Source organism: Macaca nemestrina, chromosome 10, assembly GCF_043159975.1.
Source record: "Macaca nemestrina isolate mMacNem1 chromosome 10, mMacNem.hap1, whole genome shotgun sequence".
NCBI lineage: Eukaryota > Metazoa > Chordata > Mammalia > Primates > Cercopithecidae > Macaca > Macaca nemestrina.
In genome coordinates, this window is record NC_092134.1 from 4047027 (window position 1) to 4067409 (window position 20383).

Below are 20383 nucleotides of genomic sequence, written 5' to 3' on the forward strand. Positions count from 1 at the left end.
GACCTGTCAGTGCCTTGGACTAATCCCATCCCAGACTTCCAAATAGCCTTGTTCACCAACAGCGTTCAAGTAATTATAAACCGCTTTCATTGCAATCCAACCTATACTAACGTAAGCAAAAAGCGTAATTTATTTTAAAGGTAAGAGGGGTCAGTTGGAACCAAAAGATAAGAACTATCTCAGGAACGACCAGAATCAGGGACTGGAATGCCTTTGGATCTCTCCCTCTCTCACATTCTGCTTTTTTCTGTACCCTTTCTTATATTTTCTTCTCTCCTTTGTGGCTCCAAATTGTCAGGGAAAGATTCTGATTGCCTGTTGTCTTGAAACAAGCATTTACTCCTGGTCCAACAAACTGTGACCAGAGAAAGAGTTTTGAGGAAGAGGCTGTAGATGATATATCATTAATAACCATATTAGTCTGTTCTCTCATGGCTATAAAGAACTGCCTGACACTGGGTAATTTACAAAGAAAAGAGGTTTAATTGACTCACAGTTCCACATGGTTGGGGAGGCCGCAGGAAACTTACAATCATGGTGGAAGGGGAAGCAGGCACATCTTACATGGTGGCAGGTGAGAGAGAGTGTGTAGGAGGAACTGTCAACACTCATAAAATCATCAGATCTTGTGAGAACTCACTGTCACAAGAACAGCATCGGGGAAATCATCGCCACGATCCAATCATCTCCCACCGGGTCCTGCCCTCAACATGTGGGGATTATGGGGATTATAATTTGAGATGAGATGTGGGTGGGGTCACAGAGCCAAACCATATCAATAACTACATATATATATATATATATATATATTCTTGATTATAATTCAGACATTTTAAACATTTGCAACATTAAAGATTAAAAATGATCTTAGTCAAATAGTGATGCAAATGATTTAGACCAGTCAACCACAAAGATGATGACTTTGATTGGTCTTATTTGACCGTTTTTGAAAACTTCACTGAGAATATAGACATTGGTGTCTCATAATCTTCTTCAAACTGACTTTGTTTTCCACTGGTCCCCTCATTAAGGTGTTAAATGAAACTTAACATAGTTTCATTGGTAGAATTGTATTTTTAACATTTTGAAATTTCTATTTGTAACCTTGCTCATGTGGTAATCTTCTACCTTCTGTAAAATTCATGCTTTCACATCTGCCCTGTAAGCACATGCTGGGCATTCCTGGTTCTGGACAGGATGTCTGAGGTGTCTAAGGTCACCTTGCCTTGCCTTGCCTTGCCTCCCTCATTCCCTAACCCTCACCACCACTTCCCACCACTTAGGAGCACTTTTCAAATACAAACCAATCAATCCAGAGTCCATACCTACAACTACCTTCCTTATCAGGCTCTCACACCCTAGAGGTCAGTATCCACCTGCCCAATCACCCCAAAGCCAGGTACCAGACAACTAGAGGCAGCCCCTATGCTCAGAACTATTCAAGCAAGTCAATACTAAGCCTCACTTGTTCCTGCCCATGGCAACCACAATAAAGTGTCTTCCTTGCATATTCCTCTCTCTGTGTCTCCTGAGCAACCCTGGTGCATCCCGTGGGGTGAGACGTGTCCCCTCCTCTTGGGAACTGTGAGTGACAGCTATCATTTGAATGGCAGTCATCTCAGATCTGTTGATCTTGCCATAACCAAAATTTCCTATTCATACTCTGTACTTGAGAACAGACAGCACCAAGATCATCTCTTTCTCTCCTGCTGCAAGGTCGCTGGGCCCAACACCTCCCCCAGCTGTGTCCTCTACTCTCAGATCACTGTGTTTAGTTGATCTCAGGGATGGTGACAGAGGGGATGTGGCACACACCCCGCCCCTCCTGCATCCCACTCCCGGCTCCCACCCTCGCCCCTATCCCAGCCTGGGCCACCTTCTCATAAACCCAGGGGACCTGATTCATCTATTTTCTTTCCAATCTGGTAATTAAAGCACAGACATTAAGCCTGAGTCCTTCAGGATTTTGAGTCTAATACCCATCTAGAGCTTGCATTTTGAACATTAAAATCATTCTCTCTCAAAAAAAACCCTGCTTTGCAATTCAAAAGCTTTGTTTCTCAAGACTATTGTTTCCTCTCTCATAACATTCAAAAGCCTCCTCAGACACTCAGAGCCAAGAATTTGACTCTTGATGACCTGAATTTGGCTGTGTCGATGGCCCCCTCCACCCCCAAATGCAGTAAGCTCAGAATGGTGTAATTTTCATAGTGAATTATATGTGCATGTATGTGTGTATGTGTGCAAAACAAAATACTTACCAGTTAATATCTGAGTTTATTATTCTGCCACTAAAAAACACAACAAATGTTTACATACAGGCAGTATCATAGCTTATGAGGTTTATCCAAAGAATAGTTATTTGTAGACTACTAAAGACATTCTAAAACCAATAAAGTCTCATTGTATTGAGAACCCAATAATCAAAATTCCCTCTCCGTGCCTCTTATCAACAAATAACAATCTTTATGTCAGAGGCATTTGAACCAGAGCAACTCCATCTCGAACAGGGGCTGGGTAAGATGAGGCTGAGACCTACTGCGCTGCCTTCCCAGGAGGTTAAGGAATTCTAAGTCATGGGATGAGATAGGAGGTCAGCACAAGATTCAGATAATAATGACCTTGCTGATAAAACAGATTGCATAAAGAAGTCAGCCAAATCCCACCAAAACCAAGGTGGTGACGAGAGTGACCTCTGGTCGTCCTCACACAGCTCATTATGTGCTAACTATAATGCATTAGGAGGCTAAAAGACCCTCCAACCAGTGCCATGACAGTTTACAAATGTCATGGCAATATCAAGTAACTTCCTGACATTACCCTATATGGTCTGAAAGGGAGAGGATCCCTTGGTTCTGGGAATTGCTCACTCCTTTCCTGCAAAACTCATGAATAATTCACCCCTTATTTAGCATACAATCAAGAAATCACCATAAAATAGCCCATACTGCTGCTCTGCCTATGGAGTAGCCATTGTTTATTCCTTTACTTGTTTTTTTTTTTTTGAGACGGAGTCTTGCTCTGTCACCTGGCTGGAGTGCAGTGGTGCCATCTCGGCTCACTGCAACCTCCGCCTCCCGGGTTCAAGTGATTCTTCTGCCTCAGCCTCCTGAGTAGCTGGGACTACAGGCATGGACCACCAAGCCATGCTCATTTTTTGTATTTTAGTAGAGACATGGTTTCTCCATGTTGGCCAGGATGGTCTCAATCTCCTGACTTCGTGATCCACCTGCCTCGGCCTCCCAAAGTGCTGGGATTATGGGCATAATCTGTGAGCCACCGGGCCTGGCCTATTCCTCTACTTTCTTAATAAACTTGCTTTTGCTGCAGGACTTTTCCTTAATTCAGCTAAAGACAGGGTCCTTGTCACACGGCCGTGAAAATTTAGGCTCGCAGACTATTTGAAGGGTGAGTAGGGCAGGGTTTTATTGGGTGAAAAGGAAGAAAAGAGGAAACAGGGACCCTCCACAAAGACAGAGTACTGGCTGGGGCTTATTATAGAAGACGGGTCAGGCTCCTCCTGCAAACAGTGCAGACTTTGGTGGCTGCACCCAGAGTGCACTCCTCCCAGTATACAGGCCGGCTGGAGTTCTGCCGGGGAGGCCTTCCCACCTGTCTTCTCACTGTATGGACTTGCTCCGAATTATTTCTTGTGCAAGATCCAAGAACGCTCTCTTGGGGTCTGGATCACGACCCCTTTCTGGTAACACTTATACTATGCACCTCATTCAAAGTAAATGTGAGAATATTAAAGCTGATGGTTTCCTTTGGCCTGAGTTGGACATTTGTCTAGCCCATGTGCAAACTGGATATCATAGGGTACAGCTGGCAACTGTATGAGGGAGGAGTTGGGGGAGAGAGAGACAGAGACAGAGAGAACCAGAGAGAGAATGAGAGAGCACAGTAGGCTGGGGGCCATGGCTCACACCTGTAATCCTAACACTTTGGGAGGCCAAGGTGGGTGGGTCGCTTGAGGTCGGGAGAACAGTCTGGCCAACATGGTGAAAACTCATCTCTACTAAAAATACAAAAATTAGCCAGGCATGGTGGTGCACACCTGTAATCCCAGCTACTTGGGAGGCTGAGGTAGGAGAATCACTTGAACCTGGGAGGCAGAGGTTCCAGTGAGCAGAGATTGCACCACTGCACTGTAGACTGGGCAGTAGAGTGAGACTCCATCTCAAAAAAAAAAAAAGAAAGAAAAGGAGAGAGAGCACAGTGGACACAGGCCAGTGGACACAGCACATGCTGCCCAGCTCCTGCCCTTCCTCCCCTCATCTCAGGACCAGGTTCAGGGCCTTGGCTTTCTCACTTGTAAATATATGGGGTGGTTTGAAGATTAACTGAACTATTGTGGATAAGACACCGTTGAATAACAAGTAAACCTGGACTCTGGAAGGGACTTTATTCTAACGGATCCCTAAGGGGGCAGGACGGGATGACGGCAATGTGGAGAGGGCTCTAACTGTGAGCTCTGCCAGTCTCCAGGGTCAGGCAGCCTGGACTTTTCCTTTTCTTGGGAGGCGCAAGCAAGCTGGTGGAGCAAGGAAGAGCTGGTGCGGTGTGAGGAGCTGGGGTGAGGGTGGCAAAAACCAGACAGCAGATCCAAAGAGTTTTGCCTTGGGGCCGTCTGCTCCTCGGAGGGGCTGCTGGGGGCCATCTGCAGCTCAGGCTGGGGAGTGAGGCAGGCCTGGGAGAAGGAGAGGAGCTTTAATAAAGTTTGGTTCACATGCATTTTGTTCTGGTCCACCATGGGGTACAGTTCAGCTCAGTCACTGATGGGGCAAAGATTGAGATTTTGGAGGGGCTGTATCTGGCCTTGTCACAGGTAAACATAGGAGTGTCTGCAAGTCTCATCCCATTCGGGGAAGGGGCTCTTTGCAATGAGGGGTGTCCTGACCTTTGCTGTCTTCCAGGGTCAGCAGGTAGGGAACATCTCCAGGGACTATGGGAAGCTAATCCACTTGAGCATCAGCCGGTTTTACAGTCTCCTGCCCCACAGCCTGTTCTTCCCCAAACCCAGGGTAGAATGTGGTCACCTTGTGGGCTGGAATTCTCTCCTGACAACCCCAGCAACGTATAGATGAGCCTGACTGAGCCTTCCTCAGTGCTGAGCTAAAGCCTCCATCCCGGGAGCGGCTACAGCTTCATTACCATCACACGTGACCTGTGCTGACATGGGAGGGGCTACAGCTTCATTACCATCACACGTGACCTGTGCTGACATGGGAGGGGCTGCAGCTTCGTTACCATCACACGTGACCTGTGCTGACATGAGACGCACTGGGTCTTTGCAGCTGCAGCCCAACCTCTCCATGCAATGCCACACCATCTCCCCTCTCGCCGACCCCATAAGCCTGCCTGTCACTTCCCCCAAGGGAGATGCTGCTTTGAGAAACCCTCCCAGTGCTCTCCTTACTTCAGTCCAGTAGTAAAATTCCTATTGATCAAAACCTGCATTGTGGTGGAGTTATTTGTAACTTGCCAGGTGAATGAACCTGGGTATTTTTCAGGCATCACAGAGCTCGAGAAGTTCAATGTTGTCAGCACCGAGCACTGCCTGGCACACAGTAGCTGTTCAGTTAATGTTTTCTGCAGTGGACAGAAGTGGAGCACTGTCCCCATCTGACGGTGTCTGAGTCATAAATGCGGTTTTGTTCCGAATCCTCTCATGACTGGCAGTTGTTGACAGAATGGCTGAGCCCTTGAGTGCATTTAGACATCGGGAGAGACAGGACAGAGAAACACAGAGAGGACACTTTCTTCACAAACCCAAATCCAGCTGGTGATTAGACTCAGTAAGCTGTTTTTCCATATATTTCTAAAACCAAGGAATTTGCACCAAATACTGAGTCAGAAACCTATTATAGTCGACTATACTATCAATGACCGGCCTGTGGTCTGTTAGGAACGGGGCTGCGCAGCAGCAGGCAAGCGAGCGAAGCTCCATCTGTATTTATAGCCACTCCCCATTGTTCCTATTACCACGATCCACCTCCAGTCAGGTCAGCGGCAGGATTAAATACTCACAGAGCTCTCCGGCCCGGTTTCCTTTGGCGTGCGACTGTGCGCTCAATCCAGCACCATGGGGAAGCGGGACAATCGGGTGGCCTATATGAACCCAATAGCAATGGCGAGATCAAGGGGTCCAGTCCAGTCTTCAGGGCCAACAATACAAGATTATCTGAATCGACCAAGGCCTACCTGGGAAGAAGTAAAAGAGCAACTAGAAAAGAAAAAGAAAGGCTCCAAGGCTTTGGCTGAATTTGAAGAAAAAATGAATGAGGAACTGGAAGAAAGAACTGGAAAAACACAGGGAGAAATTATTAAGTGGAAGTGAGAGCTCATCCAAAAAAAGACAGAGAAAGAAAAAAGAAAAGAAGAAATCTGGTAGGTATTCATCTTCTTCTTCATCAAGCTCTGATTCTTCCAGCAGTTCTTCTGATTCCGAAGATGAGGATAAGAAACAAGGAAAATGGAGAAAGAAAAAGAAGAACCGTTCACATAAATCTTCTGAAAGCTACATGTCAGAAACTGAATCAGACAGTAAGGATAGTTTAAAAAAGAAAAAGAAGGCAAAATATGGAACTGAGAAAGAAAAGGATATTAAAGGACTCAGTAAAAAGAGAAAGATGTATTCTGAAGATAAACCTTTATCATCTGAGTCCTTGTCAGAATCAGAGTATATTGACGAGGTGAGAGCAAAAAAGAAGAAAAGCAGTGAAGAACGAGAAAAAGCAACAGAAAAAACGAAAAAGAAAAAGAAGCATAAGAAACACAGTAAGAAGAAGAAAAAGAAGGCTGCTAGTTCAAGTCCTGACTCACCATAACATTAAGAAAAATCAGGATTCCCTTCTAAAGAAAGTGCAATGTCTGAGGAAATTTCAACTGTGAAAACTACAACATATTTACTAAAATGCATGAATTTTCTTGTTTTTAGAATTATTCCTGGACTATTCAGTAGCCACTCAGATGCCACTGTGTGAAAGGGCCATAAATGTTGCCCACTGCTTGAACATCTTTTTTTTTTTTCTTCCAGTGCTTGATAACTCTGGGAGATAAGACACTGCAGTCATACTAGTGGTTAAGATATTTGGGAATAAAATTAATACTTTTGACTAGAAGTGTCTAAGGATAAACCAACAGAAATTGAATCTGGATGTATCTTTAAGATGTAATCAGAAATGACCAGATGACTCTAGTTAAAATTTTTGAAGGAGGGATTACATTAATATTTTAAAACCCTTACTCTGTAGATAAGTGTATCTTAATTTTTTCCCCTTGTATACTTTTATTTACCTGGGGAAGGAGCTTTTAGGGTTGGGGGGGTGGTTTGCTATCTCTTTAGCTAGCAGAATAGTGTGCCTTTGATCCTCACACATCCTATATTCTGGACACAGTAGCCATGCTTCACAGGGAGGTCAGAGCTGGCTACCAGCAGTCTTGCCCTTTACTGAGCTTAGTGTCATCCTTGGATGCTGTCATATGCTGCTTTCAGTGAACCAGAGAAACAGCCATTTGCAGCATGAGAAAGCCCCAAAAGCTCTGAGATTTACCTCCACTTCAGTAATAATGAAAAATTTTTAGCATTAGAATGTGTTATGTCATTTGAATTAATTTTGATTACACTTTGGCTTGGGAGAGGAATTATTTTAAATAGACACTGGTACTTTTTGAACTTGATAGCTAAAGATTCTAAAATGCATGTTTTATACTAAGTTTTAACCAGTCAGGAAAATTTTATGTAACCAGTGATAGTTTATTTTTTGTATGAATTTTGTTTAGGCTGCAATGTTTAGCTTTTGTTAACTCCTCACTCTTGCTGTCTTAAGTTCATTACTGTGTTTAATGGCCTACTTGCCAAGATATTTAGCATGTAAAAAGCAGGATTTTGATTAAAAAAAAAAAAAAAAGGCTTCATATTGAAGCTGAGACTTACAATAACAAGTTGAGTGGCAAGCCTGGTATGCTGTGTCTTATTGCCAGAATCTTAGTAAATGTAATGTTTTAAAAGTTAAAAAAAAAAAAAAAAAATACTCACAGAAGCGTGAACCCCATCGTGAACTGCACATGCAAGGATCTAGGTTGTGTGTTCCTTACGAGAATCTGATGCCTGATCATCCGTCACTGTCTCCCATCATGCCCAGATAGAACCATCTAGTTGCAGGAAAACAAGCTCAGTACTCCCAGTGATTCCACATTATGGTGAGTTGTAGAATTATTTCATCATACGTTACAATGTAATAATAATAAAGTGGAAAATAAATGCAACGCACTTGAATCATCCCCACACCATCCCCCCTACCCCAGGCCATGGAAAAGCTATCTTCCACGAAACCAGTCCCTGCTGCCAAAAAGTTTTGGGACCGCTGAACTATACTGCTTGGCACCCCAATCTCTGGATTCTTGCAAACATCTGGCTATTAACCTTTCTGCCATATTTTTATATGAGATGGTAAAATGAAAATACACATGCTAAAGACAACAATCTGTTTTCAATGAAGCATGACGGTTTTACTAGCTGAGGCTTTCCAAAGTGCTTAGGGTGATTTCAAAGGCCTCTAATGAAAAAGGCATGACTATGCGATTTTTTTTTTCCTTCTTCTTTCTTTTTTCTTTTCTAAGGAGAAAGCTTTTGAAGCTTTTGTAATTTAGTAGAATTGTGTTATATTTTAGGAGGACAATTCTGTCAGCCTAAATTTTTAAGGACCATCTATGAGTCTGAAAGAAGTAAATTATAAAATAATCTCTTTAAAATAGATTGTGGCCACGGAGGCAGATGAAGTCGTTCCTTTTAACAAACCCCTCCCCTTTATTTGTATTCATTTTTCCCAGAAATTCCTTTACTCTACAAAGATTCTCTTAGAAATTACTTGCAGCATCTTGGATATGGTTTCTTTCCTGAAAAATTGTTGAGGCTGAATAGCCCTTAGGTCACGTTCTCAGTGACTTTCAATCCTAACTTCTTTGTTAGAGATGACTCTGTAACATCGTGGAACACTTTCCATGAGAATGCATTAATGTTCACGCCTATAATCCCAGCACTTGGGGAGGCCAAGGTGGGTGGATCACAAAGTCAGGAGTTTAAGACCAGCATGACTAAGATGGTGAAACCCCATCTCTACTAAAAATACAAAAATTAGCTGGCGTGGTGGTGGGCGCCTGTAATCCCAGCTACTCAGGAGGCTGAGGCAGAAGAATCGCTTGAATCTGGGAGGCGGAGGTTGCAGTGAGCCAAGATCATGCCACTGCATTTTAGCCTGGGTGACAGAACAAGACTCTGTCTCAAAAAAAAAGGAGAATGCATTCTAACAAGATTTAATTGGCCGGGCGCGGTGGCTCAAGCCTGTAATCCCAGCACTTTGGGAGGCCGAGACGGGCGGATCACGAGGTCAGGAGTTCGAGACCATCCTGGCTAACACGGTGAAACCCCGTCTCTACTAAAAAATACAAAAAACTAGCCAGGCGAGGTGGCGGGCGCCTGTAGTCCCGGCTACTCGGGAGGCTGAGGCAGGAGAATGGCGTAAAAACCCGGGAGGCAGAGCTTGCAGTGAGCTGAGATCCGGCCACTGCACTCCAGCCTGGGCGACACAGCGAGACTCCGTCTCAAAAAAAAAAAAAAAAGATTTAATACTAATTAATTAAATCAGTAAGCACCCCAGAAGGTACCCCAGCCCCCAAAACACAGCCTGAGCCAATTATTCTAATAAAAACTTACAGAATGAATGAATGAATGGTTATATAGATGCTGTCAGAACAGGAAAAAATAAACCCACAGGGAGATGGGAATATTTCCACATTTCCTGCTGGAGATTCAGTTCTGAACCTCAATACAGAATGGCTTGGAGAGTCAGACGGTCAGAGGTTGACTTTCTTTCATTGAGCTTAGGGGCTGAAAATCTTGACTGTGCATAGGATATGATGTGCAGGGCTGTACATTCGTGGTCAGACATGCCATACATTGGGGAGTTTTCAAGGAGAATTTCTACTATACGAGATTTTGGTTTTAAATGCTACCTCTAGAACCCACACTCTGCACACGATGGCCTTCCATTGTATCTCATTTTTAATATCAATTCTTGATTTGTTTTAGTCAAGCTGACTCATGGATCCCTTCAGAAGAGATTTCTATTTCCCAAGATCCTCCAACAGGAACAACAATGCACTTAGTCATTCAGGGTAGTCATAAAAACATTCAGAGGGGCCAAAATTTGGGCCAGGTTCAGTGGCTCACACCTGTAATCCCAACAATTTGGGAAGCCAAGGCAGGAGGATCATTTGAGGTCAGGAGTTTGAGGCCAGCTTGGCCAACACAGTGAAATCCTGACTCTACCAAAAAATACACAAAAATTAGCTAAGCATGGTGGCGCACACCTGTAGTCGCAGCTACTCGGGAGGCTGAGGCAGGAGGTTCATTTGAGGTCAGGAGTTTGAGGCCAGCTTGGCCAACACAGTGAAATCATGTCTCTACCAAAAAATACACAAAAATTAGCTGAGCATGGTGGCGCACACCTGTAGTCGCAGCTACTCGGGAGGCTGAGGCAGGAGAACCACTTGAACTCAGGAGGTGGAGGCTGCAGTGAGCTGAGATCATGTCATTGCACTCCAGCCTGGGTGACAGAGTGAGATTCTGTATCAACAACAACAAAAAAGAAGGCCCAAATTATAATTACAGTTGATACATTTAATTGTGTTGTGTTTTCCAAGATTGTGTCTCACCTAACACGGAGGGACATCTCAGGAGATTCAGATGAAACCCTATGTACTCTTTCACTCTGAGTTTTTAATTTATGAGCTGCAGGGTTTGAAGCACTAATCAATACAGGCAGTTGGCTGAGGACTCATTTTACAAATGAGGCTCTTGGGGAGGAAAGGTGGGCTGTGTCACAGTGGACTCAAAGGCTAAATGAAAACCTGCTGGAAAACACTTTTCTTGGCACCAAAAGGTATTTAGTGATTAATAAAAAGTAGGATGGCTGTAACCATTGCAGACACTAAACCCAGTTCATCTCAATAGCTGCTGCAGCTGCAAGCTGCCCCTAAAATATGTATTCTCCCTTTTTTTGTCATAGATCCCAGCTTTTCAACCAGGCACATGGCTGCTCAGAAAACTCTGCATTTCCAAGATTCCCTTGCAGCTAGGTGTGGCCATGGGATGTAAGTGGAGGTGGAGATTGTCCCGAAAGGAAGGAGAAAGATGTCTTCATTCCTGCCTTCCATTTTCCTGTAGCCTGGAATTCAGGCATGATGTTGGAGCACGGGCAGCCACCTTGCACCATGAGGTAGAGACAGCCACATACTGAGGATGGAAGAACAGGATGGAAGGAGGCTGGATCTTTGCCCCATACCTGCTTGGTGAATCTCTTGAAAGAGAGAAAATATGCATCCTCTTTTGCTTAAGCCACTGTTTATTATGGATCTTATGTCTGTTTGAACCAAATGTCATCCTGATGCCCTTCCACTCCATAGCAGTGTCAAGTCAGTCCCTCTTCCTGCTCTTAGGTATATAAAATATTTAAAATAAATGCTAACAGGATGTAAATACATTGAAAAGTAAAATTGCAAATGTTGCAAAAGATGCAGGATTTGTTGAAATTGGTGAACTGGATGTTGGAGAATTACTTGGACCACAGGCACGTTAGGCTCTGGCAGTGCTGGAAACTGGCTGACAGTTGAGGACAAACCCAGCAGGAGAATGAGGGGACAGGCCTCGCAGAAGAAAACTTCAATTTCAAAGGAAGAAGAGAATCTCTGAGGGGTACTGATGAGGTCCTAGCACGTTGTTTCTTATTTGTATGAAATATCTCTTGGCCTGGCTGGGCACGGTGGTTCACGCCTGTAATCCCAGCACTTTGGGAGGCCAAGGTAAGCAGATCACTTGAGAACAGGAGTTCGAGACCAGCCTGGTCAACATGACAAAACCCTGTCTCTGCTAAAAATACAAAAATTAGCCAGGCATGGTGGTGCTTGCCTGTAGTCTCAGCTACTTGGGAGGCTGAGGCAGGAGAATTGCTTGAACCCAGGAGTCAGAGGTTGTAGTGAGCCAAGATCACACTACTGCAATCCAGCCTGGGAGACGGGGTGAGACTCCATCTCAAAAAAAAAAAAAAAAAAAAAAAAAAAAAAAAAAAAAACAGAAAGAAAAGAAAAGGAAAAAGAAGTATCTCTTGGCCTTATACTCATAATGTCGTTTTCTTTTCTTTTCTTTTTTAAACAGAGACAGGGTCTGGCTCTGTCTCCCAGGCTGGAGTGTAATGGGGCCATTATAGCTCACGGCAACCTCAAACTCCTGGATTGGAGCAATCCTCCGGCCTCAGCCACCCAAGTAGCTGGGACTACAGGCATGCGCCACTGTGTCTGGCTAATCTGGCTAGTTTTTTGCTATTTTTTATAGACATGGGGTCTCACTATGCTGCTCAGGCTGGTCTCAAACTCCTGGGCTCAAGTGATCCTCCCACCTTGGCCTCCCAAAGCACTGGGATTATAGGCGTGAACCACTGGATACTGTTTCTGTTATGCCCACACAAATAAATTTTGTTCAACATAAGACAGATTTAACCTATTTTCATAATTTTGGGTTTCATTTTTCAGTATGAAGTCACAATCCAGCCTTTTCTTAGACTGTCCTTGTTTTCCATGAAATTCTGGTCCCTGTTCAAATGGATGATGTCAGTCAGCAGCTGTCAGCTTCTGCTGCACACGGGGTCACTGGGCTGTTTTGGGCCTGGGTCTCCCCTGACAGTCTGATTCCTTTGGTCAGGGACGCCGCCTGAGTATCCAGATTTCTCAAAGACAAGGCTGGGAGCTGCTGTTTCCAGTGGCCCCGCCAGGTGTGGCCGATCCCAGATAGGGAGATCTTGGCTCACACCATTCCCACATCAGCTCCTACCACTGACCGACCATTTAAAGTGACATTAGAATCAGAGAGGGGAAGTGAGGATGGGGACTGGGAAGATGCAAGGAAACAAAAAAGGAAGGAGAGAGGGAGGGAGGAAGAAGACAAATGTTTCTTCATCAGAAAACGGATAAGAAGAGCTAGCTCTCCCGTCTCATAAGAAGCTCCAGATAAATGCTAAAAAAGGCGAGTTCAACCACCAGGGACGTTTCAAGGGAAGAGGTCCCGTAGCTCCATGCAAAGTACTACTGCAGAGGCCAAAAGAGGAAAGCAACGAACACCTGACACCAAGACATCTGCTGTGAGCTCACATGTTTTCAAAATTCCAGCCTTAACTGTATCTGGAGAGTGCGGTCTTCACCACTTTCCAGATCCGCAGGGCTGGCAAGGGTTCTGACTGCGCCCGCGCAACCCCATTGACAAGGGGAGCCTATGCAGTCTGGTTTTGTAAACTTTAAGATGCACGATGAACCTCTGAAGGTGGAGAAGGTACTCTGTCTTCCTGCTTTACTGTGAGAGTGTGGGAAGGGGCCGAAGAGTGGTATTTAAGGAGAAGCTGTAAGCCTCAACTCATCACTCAGACCTGCAACCCAGTGTCAGCCATGCCTCTCGCTACATGACACTAAGTTATTAGATACATATATGTATATGTGTGTATATATGTATATATATATGTGTATATATGTATATACACCCATAATATATATACATATATATACACACAATATATGTGTATATACATATATGTGTATTTATACACACACACACACACACATATATATATATAGTTTGTGTTTTGTCTTTGTTTGAGGCAGTCTTGCTCTGTCACCCAGGCTGGAGTGATGTGGCATGATCTCGGCTCACTGCAATCTCCACCTCCTGGGTTCAAGCAATTCTCCTGCCTCAGCCTCCCTAGTAGCTGGGATTACAGGCATGTGCCACCATGCCTGGCTAATTTTTGTGTTTTTAGTACAGACAGGGTTTTGAACCATGTTGGCTAGGTTGGTCCTGAACTCCAACTCCTGGCCTCAAGTGATCTGCCTGCCTGGGCCTCCCAAAGTGCTGGGATTACAAGCGTCAGCCACGGAACCTGGCTTAGTGTTATTTTTATTAAAAGTATTTCCCTCAATATGTAAAGGTTATAGTATCTCAGTTTTATCCTGCAATGTATTTTTGAGTCATTCAAACCTGTACATCAGCAAACTAAAAACTACACACAAAACGTTTGAACATTTTACCCACAGGAAAAGAAATCATTATATCCAAAGGACACCTGTGCTCATATGTTTATTGCAGCACTATTCACAATAGCAAAGATATAGAATCAACCTAAGTGTCCATCAATGGAGGGCTCGATAAAGAAAATGTGGGGCCGGGTGTGGTGACTCACACCTGTAATCCCAGCACTTTGGGAGGTCGAGGTGGGCGGATCACTTGAGGTTGGGAGTTCGAGACCAGCCGGGCCAACATGGAGAAACCCCATCTCTACTAAAACTACAAAATTAGCTGGGCATAGTGGTGCGTGCCTGTAGTCCCAGCTACTTGGGAGGCTGAGGCAGGAGAATCGCTTGAAGCCGGGAGGCGCAGATTGAGGTGAGCTGAGATTGTGCCACTGCACTCCAGCATGGGCAACAAGAGCAAAACTCCGTCCAAAAAAAATGTGGAATATATACACACAATGAATACTATTCAGCCATGAAAAGGAAGGGAATCATGTCTTTTGCAGCAACATGGATGGAAGTGGAGGTCATTATTATATTCAGTGATACAACTTAGAAACAGAAAGACAAATCTTGCAAATTTTCCTTGTAAGCGGGAGCTAAATAATGTGTACACATGGAAGCAGAGTGTGGAATGCTGGGCCTTCGAGGGCTGAGAGGGAAGAGGGGAGGATGAGGGTTGCTTGGCGGGCACGGTGTGCATTGCCCAGTGATAGATGCCTCGAAGACCCTGACCTCACCACCGTGCAATGTATCAACAGAGCACAACTGCATGTGTGCCCCATGAATATATACAGATAAAAATAAATACATGTTTAGGTCAGGCGTGGTGGCTCATACTTGTAATCTCAGCACTTTGGGAGGCCAAGGCGGGCGCACCACTTGAGGTCAGGAGTTCGAGACCAGCCTGGCCAACATGGTGAAACCCCATCTCTACTAAAAATACAAATAAAAATACAAATACCATATACAAATAAAAATAAATACATGCTTAGGCCACGCATGGTGGCGGGCGACTATAATCCCAGCTACTCGGGAGGCTGAGGCAGGAGAATCACTTCAACCCAGGTAGCAGAGGCTGCAGTGAGCCGAGATCGCACTACTGCACTCCAGCCTGGGTGACAGAGCAAGACTCTGTCTCAAAAATAATAATAAAAACAAATAAATGTTTAAACATAAAGTGAACCAAGTGTGAAACTGACACCATGTAGAACCCTCATGGAAAAGCCCTGGTTTTACATCTATACTTGGGTATTAAAATAGTGGCTGCATTTTAACCCCCACTGAACTAGATGCTAGAGTGTCTGTACTTCCTTTGAAGACGTGAGGTCTGGCGGAGGGATCTGCCCCTTGCAGAAGACTCCTCACCGTGGGAAGAAACAGAGGCTATTTTCATATGGCTAATGGTGACATACTTTATTAATTTAAAAACACGCCCGTCCCCCACAGTGCATGGGGCATGTGCTCGTTTTCCTACAAAGACATAAATGGTGATGTGGAGGTACGTGGAGGTCAAGCATCTACAGGGTCATTCAAGGAGGAACAGATTCAAGCTTTCGGACGATCAGGGTTTTGTAAATAGCAGCATCTTCAGATCTAAGACAACACTGGACCTGGTAGGACCTTTTCTTTGGGTGGTATGAATGACTCCAGATTCAGACCAGGCCGTCCGCTCCGGGCCCAGGCTCTGCCTCTCCCTCCTCTGTCCCACACCTAGACATGAAAGCCATAACCCTTGGGTCCCTCAGAGGACAAAAACAAGGGGGGCGGGGGTGATGGGAGGCATTGTTGAGCAGCCCTCTCACTGCTGGGAGCCTCTGCTGTTTCCAGCTAGCCTTTCTGGAAAGCGATTCTGTTCCACGATGGAGGCAGTGGAATGAAACATCAAATTACACGGCACAAGATCCAAGCTAGTTGTTCTCATCCCCGGGGCATCAGAGTTTGAGAAGTTTAGTTTGAGGCTACTTCTTTTAAAAACAAGATGTAGGTTGTGCCATTTAAAAAAAAAAAAATGATGGTTGAAAACATGAAAGCAGAAAGTTCAGACATCCTAAAACTCGAAGCCAAGACAGCGCCGGTGGAATCTTCTCCCTCGGCCGTCCGAAGCGCCTGCACCCGCTTTCACCGAATGCTTCCCACAGCAATGCTCTGCCCTGGCTGTGCCTTCTCGCCTCCTTAAAGCGGACTCTGCTTTCTACCCACACGAGGTGGGAAACACCGCCTTCCCCATTTGTTGTAAGGAATCTATGGGCATACAACAATTTCAGTATTCAGTGGAGGTTTTCCCAGGCAAATTCCACTAGCAGAGGACAAGGAAGACTGCACGTTCTCATGTGACATGGATGACATGGATGGGGCGAGGCCACCATTACCATGATGGCAGGGCTGGCACGGCTGACCTCACTGTGTGGCTGCAAAGCCCTGCAGACCTGAGCTCCATCCTGCCAAGGCCTGGAGGCTGGTGACCCTTCCAACACCCATCCCTGGGTCCCTGATGCGGGAAGGGGAAAGGCCCACCCTGGACCCAAAGCCCCAGGCCTCCATCTCAGGGTCACTTGAGTGTTTTGCAGGCTACGCGTGACGTGGCGCTTGTTCCTACCTGGTTTTCCACTAAAATTCAGCCAAGAGGTGGGCGGGGCCACAAGCAGCCTGGCCACTTTTCTAAAAAGCACAACTTTCAATTCCACCATTGAAAAGTGAGATGTGCTGGGCGTGAGCTCACTCACAGCACTTTCTATTGTTCAGAGAAGCCTGGGGCCACCCACGTGTCTGTCAGAGTCCTGAGATCACAACAAAAATCCTGCTAGGACCCGGCTCAGCTGACATGTCTGTGTTTTGCTTTTGCCTTTCAAACTGGCAATGATGGGTAGAGGTCGGTCAGAAGGCAGGTGGGGGGAGTCTGAACCGTGACTGCTTGAAAATAAGCCTCTATTGTCTGCACCAAAGCCCTAAAGCAGGTAATCAAATTCCTCTCCCCAATTCCCTGAAAACCAGTTCCCCTTTCCCTGTCCCAGTCAACCCAGTCACTCATGCACCTCCATCAGGACTGGCCGGTGAACACACCTGGGACAGCATCTGAACGCACAGAAGGATATGGGATAAACGCAGTGGCTCTGGGGACTCACGACCAACATTTTCTAGGATTCTGCTGAGGCTGGTTTTATATGAATGGCCCGGGACCCACGTTACCCAGAACTCTGTCTCTGAGTGTCCACCCAAAGCTGTGTGTCGGACAGCGGGTGTCTGATGAGGCAGGGCCCTCAATCTTCAGTGCTTCCTTCCAGCTTCCTGATGAGCTGTTGGTAGGTATCTCTTTCCACCTGCCATGAATGATACCTTCTCACGTATTCCCTTCCGTTCACTACAATTTCCTTTTCTAATGCAGGCTCACTAAGCAGTCTCTTTGCCAGATGAACAAACTCCTGCAAAAAAAGGAAGGAGAAGTAGACATAAATCACTGACGAAGGGAGATTTTGCAAATGCACCCAAGACCCTGTGTCTCCATTAGCTGCTGGTCTTGCCGTTGTCTGCCTCCTGGACCTGGAGAGAGTGACTTTTAGGAGGGATGGGAGTTAATGCAAACATTGAGACTGAGTGGGAAATAATATATATGCAGACACACACACACACGTACACGCACATGCACACACACGTGCACACGCACACGGACACACACACACGCACATGCACACACACACACACATGCTGGGATGAACATCATAAAAAATACTGGAGCCACCAACTCCCTTCCCTAGATCAACAAGACCACTTGTCTTCCCAAGGACTCTCAGATCCACAGTTTCTTCCCTCTCATAAGTGGAGCCTCAGATGTGAACTTAGGTCTTTCCCCAGAGTCTGAGTCCCACACAATACGACCCCCACCCCATTTCTTTTCCTTTGTGTTGTTCTGTCCTCTTCCCTGGGTGCAGAGCCAAGCCTGTCTTCACAATACAGGTGGTGTCTGGTGCAGTGGAAAGCACTAGTGCTTCAGATCCAGATCTGGGTTCAAATTCTTCTGAACGACCTAACTTTGCTGTGTGGCCTTGGGCAAGCTAGTGAGCCTCTCTGGGCCCCACATTTCCCATCTGTGGAGGAGTGATGGGTACTGAGTCGGTAAACCCAGCCCTGCCCCGAGTCCCAGGGGCTCCCCGCATGAAGCAGCGAGGGAGGGGGATGTAACAGCCCTTTGTTGTTCTGGTGTTTCTGCAGCTCAGCTTCAGGCCGCGTTTCCGCTTATGCTCCTCACTGATGAAGGCTTGCAGACCCTTGGCGCGGCAATGAGAGAGTGCTCCTGCTGACCTGCTTTTCATATCAAAGCCCTTCAGGATTTCAGGATTGGAAAAATAAATTAGAAGTATTTTGACTGTTAAAGGGTATTCAGGGAGAGGAGGGGACCAGTCATTACTCTCCATGTGTGCACATAAATCAACAGCAGAGTTCTTGATGCAGGAGGCGTGGGTTTAAAATCACACCCTACCCTTCACATGAGCGGCAGTGGGTCAGTTTCTTACCCTCCCTGTGCCTCAGCTCCTCAACTGTCAATCAGGGGTAGTCACATACCTCTTTCCTAGGGTGTTGAGAGGATAGCAAACGAGTTACTGCAAACAAAGAATTTTGAGCAAAGCCCAGCACATGCTTAGCTCTCGTTACCATGGTTATTCCCCTACAGCCCACGTAAATTCCAAGAAGGCAGCTATGTCTAAGATCAATACACAGCGCTCTTGCTGTTTAAAAGGAACATAAACATATTCTCCAAATTATTGTTAATTAAATGTTGAATGCCTTTTATAGCTGGCAATATACACAGTCATATTTATGGTACAGTAGAATTATATTTTTATAGATTATGTTTATACTTTATAGCAAATTGGTAGTCGTTTTATAATAAAAATATAATATGTTTATTCTCGTTTCAGGGCAGAACAACATTCTTATTAAAATTATTTGAGATGCTTATAGCTGGGTATATTATTTTATGATGCTGGTCATATCTTTGATTTATCTCACGTGGAGACTTTGGTGGAAACCCAATCCCCTCCTTCCTCGCTCTGCTTATTATTCTTACAGAATGTATGGCCCTTTTACCACAAAATCCTGAATTACAGAGTTTCTAGGAACAGGTTGTAATAAAACACACTCTTCTTTTCTCTCCGTATAGAAGAGTGAACAAAAAAACATATACTTAAATAAAGCAAGAGAGAGGGGGGTTATGAGTAAGCAACATCTTGGCTGCTGGCTTAATAAAACCCTGGATGACTGGCAGAAAGAAAGGAAAAGAAAACCATCAGAAAAAGCAAACATCTCTCTTGAATCATAAGTCACTCCCTGAAGCTCTGGATTCTTTTCTTCTGGACTAAAAGCTCCTATGCAGCTGCATCGGGAATCTGCTGGACACGCGCCTGTGGACGAGAAATCCATGTGGACACAGACTCTGTCGTTTGCTTACCAGTGTAGACGGTTTGCAAAGGTGGCCACACCCTCTACCCCTGTATGCATGCCTCTTTGCAATATGACACTGCCACTCTCCCCACTGAGCGGGTGTGGTCTATTCCCCACCCCGCCCCGATGACTCTGACTTGGTCGGGTAATTTGCTTTGACTGACAGGACACATCAGAAGTGATGCGGTCTGCCTTCCATGCAAAGCTTCAAAAGCTCTTATAGCTTCCAAACATTCCCCGGCTCTGTGAGAGCCCTGGAGACCGCCAGGTAAAGCAAAGCCTGGGCTAGCCTCCTGGGGGAAGGGAGGCCATGTGAACACGGGCACTGAGCAATGACCAGCACCATGAGTGAGGCTGTCTAGGACTATCCAGCTCCAGGCCAGCTGCCGGAAGACCCTCGCTGGACCAGTGGCCCCAGGCCACTCCCCAAACCAGCAGAAGCACCACCCCGCGAACCCAGCTCCAACTGCAGACTCAGAAAACTGCAAACAAATAAAATAGTGGTAGTTGTAAGGCACTGACTTTTGGGATTCTTAGTTACACAGCTATGTATAACCGATACTCTCGCCAGGCACTCAGCGCCTCCTCTTCAACAAGAGAACCGTGAATGTTTGAAGTTCTACCCCTCTGCAACACGGACTGGGCAGAAGACCCTGTCTCCACTTCCAAAAGCTGGTCCTGATTTGTCCGAGCCAGTTGTGGTGTGGCAGACACACCCTGGGCTGACCCCAGGAACCCCGGCCCATGACGTGAGTGTGGGTGGACTTGCCTCCGACCAACAGAATATGGCAAAGATCCAGGGATGTGGCTCCCTCGACAGGGTGACGTC

General features: G+C 45.6%; 1 protein-coding gene and 2 pseudogenes across 7 annotated transcripts in view; 1 reads left to right on the forward strand and 2 right to left on the reverse strand.

Annotated features, from left to right (window-relative positions):
- Positions 1 to 17290, reverse strand: part of LOC105493261 (NACHT, LRR and PYD domains-containing protein 9 pseudogene) — a 34571-nt pseudogene extending 17281 nt beyond the window's left edge.
- On the forward strand, positions 6041 to 7819 carry LOC139356601 (protein FAM133B pseudogene; annotated as a pseudogene).
- Positions 14168 to 20383, reverse strand: part of LOC105493276 (glycosyltransferase 1 domain containing 1) — a 124402-nt gene continuing 118186 nt past the window's right edge. For 4 of the 7 annotated variants that reach the window (XM_011760814.3, XM_071070800.1, XM_071070799.1 and 1 more), the window contains one exon: positions 14168 to 17537. In XM_011760814.3, coding sequence (XP_011759116.2) covers positions 17376 to 17537 — 162 coding nt within the window. In that variant the 3' untranslated portion in view covers positions 14168 to 17375. The remainder of the gene's footprint in view (positions 17538 to 20383) is intronic. The other 3 variants (XM_071070798.1, XM_071070802.1, XR_011608663.1) reach the window with 2 other exon arrangements.